Source organism: Macrobrachium rosenbergii, chromosome 58 (genome assembly GCF_040412425.1).
Source record: "Macrobrachium rosenbergii isolate ZJJX-2024 chromosome 58, ASM4041242v1, whole genome shotgun sequence".
NCBI lineage: Eukaryota > Metazoa > Arthropoda > Malacostraca > Decapoda > Palaemonidae > Macrobrachium > Macrobrachium rosenbergii.
Genome location: NC_089798.1, coordinates 15,197,746 through 15,212,192, shown reverse-complemented (window position 1 = coordinate 15,212,192; position 14,447 = coordinate 15,197,746). Strand labels below are relative to the sequence as shown.

Sequence of the window (14,447 nt, the reverse complement as noted above, 5' to 3'; positions counted from 1 at the left end):
ACTAATAACTGTTTACGGATTTTTCTAAAAAGGCCACTGAAAACAGGAAAGAATTGACTAAAATATATGGTACGAACACAGAGGAAATATACTTGTACAAGCAAAACCAACGGCATAATTGAACGACGAAGGGAGTCGTTTCAAAGGCATAACCGAACTACTACAACTACTATAATATTCTGCTCTCCAATGTTGTCTGTCCGGATATTTGACCATGGCAGCTTCAGTCAAGCATATTTTGGGTAAGATATGACCAAGATATGAAAATGGGGTATCAGTGAATTTCTCGCCAGACACGTGAACCATACACTAGCTTGGCCTGTTTGGTATATCCTAGTAGATGAAACTGGCTTAGCCCAGCCGAAACGCCAAGAGGGAACCTCCAAGTCCGGCTATAGTAGGCTACAGTAAAGCGTTCAACGGTATAAAGGGTTATTTTTCGTTAGACTCCAGCCACCTCCCGCTTTATAATTTATATTTTGGAGCGGTTACAGTTTCGTATTTGGGCCCACCACCAGGACCGGCGAATCGGCGGACGGATACAAAAAGATGGCGACCCAACCGGACGAAACCGAGAACCTAGGACGGCGTGCCCTTACATTTTTGGACCAAGAGGCTTAGGTTAGAAACTAACGAAACCGACCTAACCCAACATAGGACGGCCCCTTACCCGGGGCTTGCCCCCGACCCCCAGAAGGGCCGTAAAATAGTAAATATATAACTTTTCAAATAGCACGACTTCATCGAATCGGGCGACATTAGACCGCATTTTTGTTGAGAAGGCTTTATTTAAGGGATATGCACGCTTAATTAATTCGAGAAAGCTTTAAAGGGGCAAGGGACAGGCCAATTGCCACAAGTCCCGCTGAAATCGCTGGCAGGCCACTTTTCATTAGGTAAACCAGCAATGAACGCCGTGACACAAAACGCCTAAATCCATTCACTTGGGGGCCCCAAATCCAGTTACGACACGGAAGACAAAGTAGCCACTATTAGTCCAGGACTGGACACAGCATTTGGTCGTTCGGGTTAAGGAACTACATCTGGTTACCGGTCTTAAACTTCCCCTACTATATTTTTCTTGGGTAAATCACATCAAAACAAAAATTTCTTCAATACATAACCTTTCAGAAATGCCTAATAGCAGAGAAAAATAAGGACTTGTAAGTATTATAACTAATCCAAAATTGTAACCTGTTTTTTACGTTTGAAACTGGTTTTTCACTACACTTTTTCCTGTTATTTTTGGAAAAATCCAAAATGGTTTTTCATGATACTGGCACCTTTGGAAATGGCTGGCTGGAGTTTGTTTAAAGATTGTCAGGACCAAATGGAATGTTTACCATTCACTGTGGTTAGTACTTACCCCTTACCTATCATATTTTTAGCGCAGGCCAGTTCTGAGTAAGAAGTCACGACTTACTTGGGGGGTCCAGTTGGAGCAAAGCCCACTATGTCCAGGATAGGACACAGCTTTTGAAGTTGGGTTAAGGTACATCTGGTTAGGTCTTATTCCCTCAGAAATTCCTGCAACAGAAATGGGTAATTCTAAGTATTAGCTCCACGCCTGTTTTTACCTTGGAAACTGGTTTTTCAAAAGGGCAGATACTGGCGGTATTTGTTTGTTGTCAGCCAAATGGAATGTCCATTCTTGTGAAGACTGGCCCGGGTTGGGGGGGCCACCCATTGTAAACAAGTTATTGCACTTGCCAGACGGGATATGAACCATTCAAAACAGACTTAATATACATTCTCTGTCTTGTGAAGATCAAAAAACCCCTTTGTTGATGGACTGAATTACAGGTTAATTACATTCTTGCAACAAAAATTGAAGGTAAATCCATAATTAGCAACCAAAAAACTGTAGAAAAAGTCAAGTTAGAAGGAAATAGCCACCGTGGAGCTACTACTTAGATCTACCCAGAAATGTTTACTAGACCTACAGTAGCCATGGTCCCTCACTCTTCGTTCAATCCCTTATTTTTTTCCCTAGCTGAGCCCTAGGTAGTCACTAATAATTATTGATGTATGTTGTCAGTATCTATCTGAAATAAATGAAGCACTAGTTGATAAGGATGATTACAGCAGCTCAGACTTCTTAGAGGTCTGTGTCACGGGTTCAAATCTGCAGCTTACCGGTCAGAGAGGCGGACACGTTGCTGTCCGGGTAGACATCTCATGATTACTTATGTAATCAACAGCTAGGTTTGCTTAAAGCAAATGGGCGTTACAGACTAATACACACAGAAACAAGCCACTCCAACACCTTCTAAAAACATAACAGACATTGCACACGTCTCGACTGTCGACCTAACCATGCAACGACTCCTTGCTGCTGGGGGAAGGGCGCTGGTGACTGGTACAATATATGTACTTACGCTACCATGGTCTAAGTGATGACAGGCAGGGCAGCCGATCGAGACTACAGTCTACCCCAAAACCAAATCAAAGTCCTTCAAAAGAAGGCATCATGCTTACCCCATACAAATGGAAAAACAAGCACGTTAAAAGAAGAAGAAGAAGATTACAGTTTACAAGGACACAGCCAAACCCAAGGATGCCACGTCCTACTTGCTTGGAACTTCACTCCCTTACAGGTATAGAGGGATGAATAAATTTGTTTGTATTTAGCATTTCCCAACGTTTTGTGAGAGAGAGAGAGAGAGAGAGAGAGAGAGAGAGAGAGAGAGAGAGAGAGAGAGAGAGAGAGCGAGTGTAATTGTCGTTGTGAGTGGTTCGGTTGTTGGAGTTCGTTTTACGGCGCTGTCTGTCTGTCTGTCGGTCTGTCGGGAGTTTTTCGGTTTTGGGGAAGTCTTGGGCAGTTGAGGTCCAACCTTGAAAGTGAACGGGGAGTTCGTCTGGTTTTTTTTGTTTTGGATACCTGTACTGATATTGATGGTGCATGTGTCTCTTTTTTTTCGTTCGTTGTTGGTGGAGGGTTTGTTTGCAATTTTGTTCTGTGGTTTTTGTGTGCTGTGATTGGCGACCGTCAGGCCTTTACCCATCTCCAGCAACCGAAGATCAGGGTGAGTGTTGTTTTGTTTGTGGGTTAGAATTCCGCCACATAATATTTGGCGCCTAAACGTGGGGCAGCTGGTATTGCAGCTGCAATTGAGATTGGTGGCTGGTAGTGTGACTGAAGAGAAGGATGGAAGAGGAACTGGTGAGGTTGAGAGAGGAGAATATGTGGTTGAGGGGTGAGAATGAGAGATTGAGGAGTCAGTTGGAGGAGATGGGGGGAATGCTAAGAAGTGCGAAAGAAGAAATGAAAGGGGAGATGAAAGAGTCAGAAGAGAGAATGGAAGAGAGGGTGGATAAAAAGTTGGAGGGAATGATGAAAGGTGTGGAAGAAATGGTGAAAGGTATGTTCAAGGGTGTTTTTGGAGAAGGGGCTGTTGGAGGCAGGTTCTCTGGAACGTGTGAAGGGGCAAGAGAGAAAGAAAAGGAGGAAGAAGTGAATGGAAGCGTGAGTGATGAAAGTGATATGGGAATAGGAAGTAAGAAACGAGGGAATGAGAGGCAGGGTAAGGAAAAGGGGAATGAAAAGCAAGGGAAGGAACAGAGGGGAAGTAAGGATAAGTCAGGGGAAGAAAAAGGGAAGAAGGGAAAGGGAAAGGAAATTGGTAAGAAGGGTAAGGAAGTGGGAAAGAAGGGAGAGGGTGAAGGTAGTAGTGATAGTGAGGTGGATGGAGGTGAGTGGATAAAAGTGGATAAAAAGAGGGGGAAGAAGAGTGTAATGAGTAAGATGAATGTAAGTGCGGAAGTGGACTCTTTGTATTCGGAAGAGGGTATGAAAGGACAGAGTGAAAGTAGCGAAAGTGAGAGTGAAAGTGATAAAGAAGTGAGAAAGGCTATGTATGTGAGGGAGGTACTCCGGTGTGAAAGGTATAATGAGTATGGAAGTAGGGATGTGCATGATTCCTTTAGGGAGTATGAAAGGTTTTGTCAGGATAAGTATGGGGAAAGTAAGAGAGTGTGGGCACGAGAATTAGGAGAATATTTGACCGGGTTTTTGCTTGATATGTATAGGGTTATTATGAGTGTGGGGGATGTTGAGTATGACAAGGTGAAAGCTAGACTAGTTGAGCAAGCGAGGCGTATGAAAGCGAGTGTTAAGTATAAGAGGAAGAATGAATTTGATGAGGCAAGAATGAAAGCTGGGGAAACCTTGTCACCGTATGCTTGTAGGCTGGAGACGTTGGCAAGGAAGAAGTTTGGGGATGATGGGATAGATGAATGTAAGGAGTTAGTACGGAAGTTGTTAGGGACAGTGCCAGATGGAGTTAGAGAATTTGTGAACTTGAAGCGGAAGGAGAAGAAAAGATGGACGAATGAAAGGTTGACTTGGGGAGAAATTTTGGAAATTGTAGAAGATTATGAGCTTGACAGGGTTATAAAAGAGAGCAGAAGTGTAAGTGTAAGGGCTGGGGTAGATGAGAGAGTGCCAGAGTTTGGAAGCTTTAGGGATGCAGTGTTGAGGGGCCCAATGAGAATGGCCGATAGTGTAATAGATAGGAGTGTAAGAGCAAGTAATGTGGAGGTGCCAGTGAGGATGAATGGTGGGTTTGTAAGGGAACAACGGGTTGGACGGGTTAGGGATAGTAGTGTACAAAGGGGAAGGTCGATGAGTGGAAGTCGAGCGAAGTGTTTTAGATGTGGAAAGGAAGGACATACAAAGAATGAGTGTAGGTGGGCTTATGAGTGTAGGTGGGCTTTAGGAGCGTGTTTCGGGTGTGGGCAATCGGGACATTTGGTAAGGGAGTGTACGAAAGATAGGGGGGTTATATGCTACAGGTGCGGACAGGTGGGTCATATTGCTAATGGTTGTAGGGGTACCCGAGTGAATGTAATATGTGGCAACTGTGGTAAGAATGGGCATTATGCGAGAATGTGTTCAGAACCGAGAGCGAAGTGTGACAAATGTGGAATGGAAGGGCATGTATCAAGTGTATGTAGACGAAAGAGGGTGACTGTGACAGCGAATTCGGGAAACTGAGTGTGAAGGGGGTTCAAATGGGTGGGTCCTCCAGGATGCAAGCGGTGCGTGTGATGCATGTACGTGAGGGGTTGTTGCATGAGGATCAGCAGTTTGTTTTGATAGAGTATGGTAGGAAACGTAAGAAAGGGAAGAACGTAAGTGAACGGAATGATCGTAAGTTGTGTGATAGGGGTGTGAGTGCCAAAGTGGAAATGAGTGATAAAGCGTGTAATACGGATGAATGGGATGGTATGAATAGAACGTATAGCATATGCGGGTTTGATATAACTGAGTTGACTGAACGTGTAGGGGTTAGTGAACGGTTGGAGGTGAGCGAAAGTGTAAGAGTAAGAGAGCGTAGCAGTAATATACGAGTGATTGAAAGCATGAATGAATCGTTGCAAGAATTGGAAAGGTCAATGAGCGAATGGGATGGGTTAGTTGAAGAATTGGGGGAGGTATTTGGGAACGAGTTAGAGGGTATAGATGAGATTGTGGATGAAATTGAGAGTGGTAATAGTGAAGAAGATAGCGTGAATCTGAGAGAGAATGGAGGAGAAGATGTGAGTTTGAATGTTGTTAGAAGAGAGAATGATTCTGAGAGAATGATTGCGTGCCCGCGAACGCGATCTAGAGGACCTGCTAGTGAGCATCCATGGGTGTTGCGTAAGGCGATTTGAAAGAGGTGTGAAAGGTGTTGGTTGGGAAATGCTAAAAAGGGGAGAAAATAGAGGATGAATAAATTTGTTTGTATTTAGCATTTCCCAACGTTTTGTGAGAGAGAGAGAGAGAGAGAGAGAGAGAGAGAGAGAGAGAGAGAGAGAGAGAGAGAGAGAGAGAGAGAGAGAGAGAGAGAGCGAGTGTAATTGTCGTTGTGAGTGGTTCAGTTGTTGGAGTTCGTTTCTTACGCTGTCTGTCTGTCTGTCGTCTGTCGGGAGTTTTTCGGTTTTGGGGAAGTCTTGGGCAGTTGAGGTCCAACCTTGAAAGTGAACGGGGAGTTCGTCTGGTTTTTTTTGTTTTGGATACCGGTACCGATATTGATGGTGCATGTGTCTCTTTTTTTTCGTTCGTTGTTGGTGGAGGGTTTGTTTGCAATTTTGTTCTGTGGTTTTTGTGTGCTGTGATTGGCGACCGTGGGCCTTTACCCATCTCCAGCAACCGAAGATCAGGGTGAGTGTTGTTTTGTTTGTGGGTTAGAATTCCGCCACACAGGTGTACAGTGAACCCCCCGTATTCACGGGGGATGGGTACCACACCCCCCGTGAATAGCTAAAATCCGCGAATACATAAAACCCCTCGAAAAATACTTAGAACTGCCCATTTTGATAGTTTAAACACAAGAAAAACCCTGTAAAAATGCTTATACCTGAGTATTTTAATAGTTTTATCACAAAAAGTGCATTTATTTATGAAAATTATCTGAAAATACAGTAATTAGTGAATATTTCTCAGTGAAAAATACCGCGAATTGGCGAATTTCCAGCAAATAATGGGTAGATATGTTCCATAGAGAAACCCGCGAATGTGTGAGTCTGCGAATCGTGAGAACGTGAATACGGGGTTTACTGTACACTACACCCAGCCTAGCCTGCGTTTGATGCCATAAGTTAGTCTTAGCCCACCTTATTGATTAGGAGGGTCCTATGTGCTGTAAGATTTTGAATGATTTTAGTTGGTTCTGTGGTAGTAAAGGAGGCTCATTTATCACCAGGCACATTCAGTTGCATTTCAAGAGATTGTGTGAAGGGAAACGAATATGGATCTCGGTGTAAATTTCTGAAGGCTTTTTTTTTTTTATAATTACAGCAACTTCTTTGTGTGTAGGCAATTGATTGGTTTTATGGCTGGTATATATTACTGATTTAAAGTAATCAAAATTAATTGATAAAGTTATAATTGTTTGATTTCAAATTGTTTAGTAGTCCCTATAAAAACAAACCATTGCCTCGTATTCAGGAGTGTTCCTTAATACAAGCAATAATTGCAACAAGTTGTAGGAGGTGGGTGGGGGAAGCCCCCCCTCACCGACTGTCACCAAGCTTATTTACTTCAGTCGGTGTAAAGAGAGGATTCTATGCTGCGCTCCTGCTGACTGCCAAGTTGGAACCTACTTCTTTTCGTGAAAGTTTACTTCTTCAAAATGATGGGAAGATTGAACGAAGATGCTGAAGATATGAGCAGATGTGTGTGGATACTTTATACCCACTGTTCTTGTGGATTCACACTGTTATTGCTCCTCTGTAGGGGTAGAACTTACCTCCTCTGTGAGGAGTGTGTCGTTGGTCGGTTGACTTAGCAGTGGTAAGGTTTTGGAGGTTAGAGTAAGAAGGCTACTGTCATCGAGAGGGACTACCCTCCCTTTGACACCATTGAGCCCCCTGTTGTTCAGTTATTTTTATTCCCGTGCCAGACTTAATAGGAAGTTACAAGAGTCATCACTCCCCTAGTCATGACTGTGACCTAGAACGTGACATTTCCAGATAGAGATTCAACTTACCAGCCAGTTGAGAGATGTCCTCCTACCTAAGGAGTGAATCCCTTACGTTAAGGTTGGTGGTAGTATTTCTGTGGGAACAGAGCACGAAACTAAAGTAATATGTATTTTTCCTAAGTTCTGTATACAAACCAGAGCTTCTTACCTTAATCCCACCTCAAGCACCCCACATAGTCCATGGTGCCAAAGAAAAAATGCTTGGTGACAGTGTGCATGGGGGATTCTCCCACTTACCCACCCTTAACTGCTTTGTTACAAAGTTTAAACAACTGACCATTCCTCAGTTTGTGAAATGCTCCTACATAAAAGGCTCTGCTTTGTGTGCTAAAAAAAATACTAATTTCTTTTAACATTTTTTCATTTGTTGTGTTTTAAGAGATTTTGTTGTTGTAACTTGATTTTTTTTAATTTTTCAAAACTGTCTGGTAAAAGAAATTGAATTTTTCATGTGCTCTGTAGAGTGATGGATGAGGTAAAAGATGTTCGAGCAACTTGTTTATGATTTTATCGGGAACTGGTGCAGGAGACAAGTAACATGTTCTTTTTTTCTAGGTTGGAAGGCTTTACCTTCTTTGTTATCTCAGATGAGTAACAGTCTGGTTCGGATACCTGTTGCAACTTTGTCTAGGCCCTTGTTTACCAATAGAACTTTAGCTCCTGTTGCTGGAAAACTGAATTTGGTAAGTATAAATTGTTTTTATATAAGCAACTTACCAAGTAATTACATAGCTGTAGTTTCTATTAAGCAGCAGCTAGAATTTTTATATAAACGTACCAAGTAATTACATAGCTGTAGTATTGCAATACACTCCCTGAACACCTGAATTAGCCTTGGTTACCCACCAGCCCGAACTATCCCCATAACTTTTTACCCACTAATTGGGTAATTAACTGTCAGCGTTACCAACGCTTACAGGAAATCTTGTCAAGATGAGTAACCTGAAGTACCGTTGGCAACGCTGCTGCAAGTCCCAGCCGCGCGAGGCCAGGTTCCTCAATTGCTTTTTGTTCGCCTTGCTGCATGGATGTTTCCTGCTTCAGGCGAATTTTTGGTTATTAGCCCGACCCCCATATACTGACCTTTTTGATATTGGGTTACAACTTGGACCGGATTTTTCACTCTTTCTCCTGGATTGTTTTGTTGCTTGACTTTGGATTTCCTCTCCCGTCTAGACTCTGGTTCGTTTTTGGATTCGCGATGGATAAATTGGATAAGAAGATGCCTTCCTTGGATAGCACAATGGCTTCAACTTCAACTACAACATCGGCAACCGACACCGCAACGGCTGGAGATGCAGCAACTCACCGATTGTGCACAGCCTGCAAACGGAGGATGAGTACCCTCAAACACGACAGACATTCAGTCTGTATAGCTTGTAGGAAGGTACAATGTAGCTTAACGCTGAGATGTGACGAATGTAAATCATGGTCAAAGGAGCAAATGGAGGATTATGTTAAGCATAGAAAGTCTTTAGCTTCTAAGAGCAAGCGTAGGGAACTAGCTGCAGGTACTCAGAATTTAGATAAAGAGGCTATAGAAACAGAGTTATTCAGGAAACTAGAGGATAAATTATCAGCTAGAGTGACAAATTTATTTGCTAGCTTTATAACTAAATTATCGGAATTTCAAGAACAGAATGTAGACAATAGGGAAACAGAAACTAACCATTCTTTTTCAGCTCCCCTGCCTGTTCCAGAACCAGCCCTAACTTGTGCCGGGGGTCATGGAGAACTGCAAACCTTGAAGGTAGGATCTGCCGGCCCCCCCGGCGCGGAGCAGGCAGTGTTAGCAGCAGATTTCCCCCTTTCTTCGGATAATGTAAGTCCAGAGGTGAATCTAGATTTAGGATTGACACAGACGGATAGGGATAGTGAGGTAGCAAAGAGTGTAGGAGAGAAGATGAAGGTGTAGCCTTTTTCGGGAACAGGTGTAATTAAGGCTCTGGAATCTCTGTGTTGGATCCAACAGCGGTCCTTTTTCCGGCTGCAGTCTCCTTGCAACAAAATGTTGCTAAATTGGTTGAGGAAAATGCAGATGCAGTAGTAAGTCTTCCAGGTTCAGGAAGGTCGGAGGATTTCCCTTCCTCTTCTAGAGTTCTTTTTCCTTCGGGGGATAGATTCTCCTTGGCTGGCGACGATCCATTTGATAGGACATTAAATGTAGCAGAATATAAATCTAATTTACTGGGGCTTTCTAAAGGGTATAGGTCATTGGTAAGACAGTGTTTCAATTTAGGTTTTTTGAATATCCATGATCATGTAATAAAGAATTTCCCAGAATTCACAAATGATGTATTGCAGGATTATCAGGGAGGACCGGAATCTGTATATTTTTCTTTCTCTAAAATCTATGGCCTCATCTGTAACCTCAGATTTCTCCCTATCCTCTAAGGCTTCCAAACACTCTTCCGCTACTCTTTCTCAACCTTCTCTTTCTAGCCACCTTTCGGGGAACATTCTGGGTGCTTCGGTAGCTCATCCGGCATCTATGCCACTAGTGGGTTTGTCTTCTGTGCCATCTATGGCGAATCCCGTACCATCGCAGGCTTCTAATATTGTTTCTGCGGCAGTTGGCGATGCGCCTGCCGCAGCCCTTAATCCTGCGGTTCCGATAGTTTCCGCAATTCCCCCGGTACCTAACATGTCTGGTGTTTCGTCTTCTTTTCCTTTGGGTTCGGTACCTCATAATGTTCCCTTCGAAAACCTTTTGAGTTCGGGACCAATGGGAACATTCTCTACATTGCCCAACATCGTCGACAGGAACTCCGGCACTAACTCCGAGTGTGGCTTCTTCTTCTTTCCTTCCTCCTTCGGTTCCTCCCTTTTCAAATTTTCCGACAGTTTCCTCTGTCCCTCCGGCTAAGGCGGGCCTTGTAGGTTTGGGTTTGATTTCGGGTAATCAGGGACCCTTTCCCTCGTCTTCTCTAAGTACAGGGCCTTCTGTTCCGGGTCCCCAGTCTCATGCGACCCTACTACATCCAGGTTTGCGTGGTGCGGGTGTTGCGGTCTCTCCGCTCTCAGGAGTGGGCGTTGTCTGCCCAGTGTGACCAACCCAGGTGTTCTGTCATCATCTTTAGCAAGTGCGGGTTTTGCACAACCTATTTCGACAACTCCCAAGATTTTTGGGAACGATTGGTGGGGTGTCCGTGTTGCGCACCCAGGGGTGTTAGGTTCCGGATCATCAGATTCTACGTTTGTTAGGGGTCAGTCTGTCTCATTTCTGGTTTTGGCTCAGACCAATTCGACAAAGACTGTTCCTGCGAAGAAGAGGATCAGATGCCGCAGGCTTGTCTTCCTTCGGCCAGTGAGTCCGAATATAGACGGATGTTGGACTTTATCCACTCTCTGTATCCTCAGTCTAAGGCTCAGGAGGAGCTGATACAGCAGAACCAAGCGATGTTTGAGTCGCTTTATGCAACCAAGCCGGTGGTAACACAGTCACCAAAGAATCTGGTCTGGTTTGGCAGGGTCGAGCAGGTTTTGAGAGAGGCTGACAATAGGTTAGCAGTAGTGGTAGGATCGGGTAAACAGGATTCAGCTTTGCTTCCTATTCGGAAGGGCTTCTATAGGGTCACGGGTAACCCTTCTGCAGGTGTTAGGTGCCGCTGAACGAATCAGTAGAGGCACTCCTATCTCGGGTTCCGTCATTGAATCGTCTCTTATCTATCTCGGCCAGGGAAGCCAGTATATTAGAAGACACCTTCCGCAATCAGTCGGAGGCGCTTTCACATACTATGTGGATGTTATCCGGTCTGATGGGATTCCTCAAACAGGACGGTTATTCTCCATCTGACACGACACTTTTTGACAACCTCATCACGTGGGTTTCCTTGGGGCTTGCACACCAAGCTAAAGTCTCCGCAGGATGTACTACCTTTTTAGGGAAGAAGAGGAGGGACTTCTACCTCAATCATCTGCCACCTAATTTTCCAGACATCCACAAGAGGGCACTGCTGAGGGCTCCGTTGGCGCTCAGCAGCAGTTTGTTTAGAGAGGAAGACGTGTCGGCTATGATCAACTTCCTTTCGTCTACATTGGCTATGGAGTCGCAACAGGCAATGATCAGGGTCTCACCGCAGACTGCTAGATCTCCAAAGGGGGCTAGAGTGTCCTCTCCTTCGAAGCGCTCTCGCTCTAAGTTGCCGGGAAGTTCTTCTAAAAGAGTACGGTTTGTTGCCAAGCCTTCTAGTGTTTCCCTGTATCCGAAATCTTCCAGTCGTAAGAAGGATTTTCGGAGATAGGAGACATTCCCTTCGCTTGCACCAGTAGGAGGTTACCTTGCCCTATTCTGGGACATCTGGAAGGATTGGGGCGTGGAGAGTTGGGTAGTGGAGGTCTTGAGGAGGGGTTACAGAGTCTCTTTTCGCTCTCGTCCTCCGCTATCCAACACACCAGTACATCTTCCCAGTTACTCCCCTTCTTCCATTAGGGGATTAACTTTGGCGGCGGAGATCCGAGCCCTTTTAGAGAAGGGAGCCTTAGAGCCCGCTCTTCCTTCTCCATGGTTTTACAGCCAGATCTTCGTGGCCCCCAAAGCAGGAGGATCTTGGAGACCTATCATAGACCTCTCAGGTCTCAACAAGTTTGTAACCTTGATGAAGTTTCATATGGAAACTTCCCAGTTGGTGCTGCGGTCGGTTTGGAGGGAAGATTGGATGATTTCAGTGGACCTCAAGGCCGCTTATCTCCAGATCCAGATTCATCAGGAATCTTGGAAGTTCCTTCATTTCTTGGGTCCAACTGGAACATTCCAGTTCAAAGACGACAGCACCTCAGGTATTCACAAGGGTGATGTCTCCTGTCTCGGACATCATGCATCGTTGGGGCTTCCGAATGAGAAGATACCTCGACGACTGGTTGGTTCAAGCTTCATCAGAAGACGAGGCTCTGCAGGTGAGGGATTTTCTATTGAACTTATGCCAGGAGTTAGGCATAAGAATCAATTTAGACAAGAGTTCTCTTTTTCCAACTCAAGTAAAGACGTACCTGGGAATGACGATTCAGAAGTGTCTTTTGAGGGCTTTCCCGACAGAGGAGCGAATTCTAGCAATTTAAAGCCAACTGGAAACTTTCATGTCAAGCAAAGTGCAACTGTGAGCTTATGGAAAAGTCTGCTGGGCCGGATGGCCTTCCTATCCCTTCTTGTTCCAGGGTCTCGTCTCCGGATGCGTTCTTTGCAGAGGTGTCTCAGGAATCGCTGGGACTTTCGGGAAGAAAACGCGTTAATAGTCTGGAACGATTCTTGCCTGAAGGATCTTTGGTGGTGGTCAGAAGAACATCATCTGACCACCGGCGTAAGGTTGGACTCCCCCCTTCCAGACGTACATCGGTACATAGATGCCTCGGATTAGGATTGGGGTGCAACCCTGGAGGAATCTCAGGGCCAGGGCCTTTGGAGTGATCTGGATTGGGAGGAGTCCATAAATTACAGAGAATTAAGAGCAGTCGAAGAGGCGCTGAATCGCTTTGCAGAACAAGTAAACAACAAGATCGTAGCGTTGTTCTGCGACAATGTTACAGCAGTATCTTATCTCAAAAAGGAGGGGGGAACAAGATGACGGGTGTTGAACGATGTAGCACAGAGAGTTCTCCGTTGGTGCAAAGAACACACAGTTTCGCTCATTCCCCAGTTCGTGTCGGGAAAGCTCAGCGTCTTGGTGGACGCTCTGAGTCGATCTCAGGAAATTCTCAGAGGGGAATGGACATTAGTGCAGGACGAGGTGCAACTGCTGCTCAAGAAATGGCCAGCGACGGTAGATCTTTTCACCACCAGGATGAACCATCGCCTTCCAGTTTACTTCTCCCCTGTAGCCAACCCCATGTCCTGCGGGACAGACGCAATGCTGCACTCATGGGACAATTTACAGGTCTATGCTTTTCCTCCCTTCGGGATGATACAGGAAGTGTAAGCAAAACTCAGAATCTGCAAAAACACTCAGATGACACTGATCTGCCCGTTCTGGCCCCAGAGGCCTTGGTTTCTGGACCTCCTGGACTTGTTAACAGAAGTTCCGGTATTCCTCCCAGAGAGGAGAGATTTACTCAGACAGCCGCACTTCCACTACTTCCACTGGAACCTCTGCATGCTGAAGCTAGCTGCGTGGAGGCTGTCTAGCGAGCATCCCGTTGTGTGGGACTCTCTAAAGCAGTGGCTAGACAACTGTCTCTCTGCCTAAGGAATTCAAACAGGAAGTTATACCAGGCCAAGTGGGCAATGTATCGCATATGGTGCCGGAAACAAGGACATTGTATTTAGCGCCCAACGGTGGCGAAAGTAGCAGACTTCTTGCTATTTTTAAGGAGAGACAAGAAACTTTCCTTCTCAACAATTGCTGGGTACAGGTCAGTGCTAAGCAGTACGTTCCGTTTTCATCTTCCAGAACTTTCATCCAGCAAGATTCTCCATGACCTGTTGAAGTCTTTTAAAATAGAGCGCCCAATTCTTCCGCTTTAGGCCCCCTCGTGGGATTTAGAGGTTGTATTGAGTTTCCTAAAATCGGCAGCCTTTGAACCTTTAGAGTCTTTGCCCCTAAGGCAATTAACTAAGAAAGTCCTTTTCCTAATCGCGTTGGCTACGGCCAAGAGGGTCGGAGAAATTCGGGCAATATCCAGGACAGTCTCCTTGTCAGGAAGTGATATTTTTCTTTCGTATTTACCAGAATTCGTGGCAGTCAGAATCGGAAATGAATCTGTTACCTAGAGCATTCAAAATCACATCCTTAGAAGACTTTGTAGGTGGCGGCGCTGCCGAAATGTTATTATGCCCAGTTAGGGCTTTAAAAGTTTGTCTGTTTCAGACCGAGAAACTTTTGCCTCGCCTGAGAACGTTATTCGTCTCTCCTAAATGCCCTTCACGTTGGATCTCTAAGAATGCAATCAGTTTCTTTCTTTGGGAAGTTATTCAACAAGCGCCAGAGGACTCTTCTTTTTCGGAACCTTCAACATCGTCTGCCCGTCCGAGGGCACATAGCTTCA

General features: G+C 45.0%; 1 protein-coding gene across 2 annotated transcripts in view; it reads left to right on the top strand.

Annotated features, from left to right (window-relative positions):
- The window catches only part of mRpL22 (mitochondrial ribosomal protein L22), an 82,483-nt gene continuing 68,036 nt past the window's right edge, over positions 1 to 14,447 (top strand). Inside the window, exons 1-2 of one of the 2 annotated variants that reach the window (XM_067101881.1) lie at positions 1 to 242; positions 8,025 to 8,152. In XM_067101881.1, coding sequence (XP_066957982.1) covers positions 215 to 242; positions 8,025 to 8,152 — 156 coding nt within the window. In that variant the 5' untranslated portion in view covers positions 1 to 214. Of the gene's footprint in view, positions 243 to 1,570; positions 2,598 to 8,024; positions 8,153 to 14,447 lie in introns of those variants that run through there. The other variant, XM_067101880.1, reaches the window with a different exon arrangement.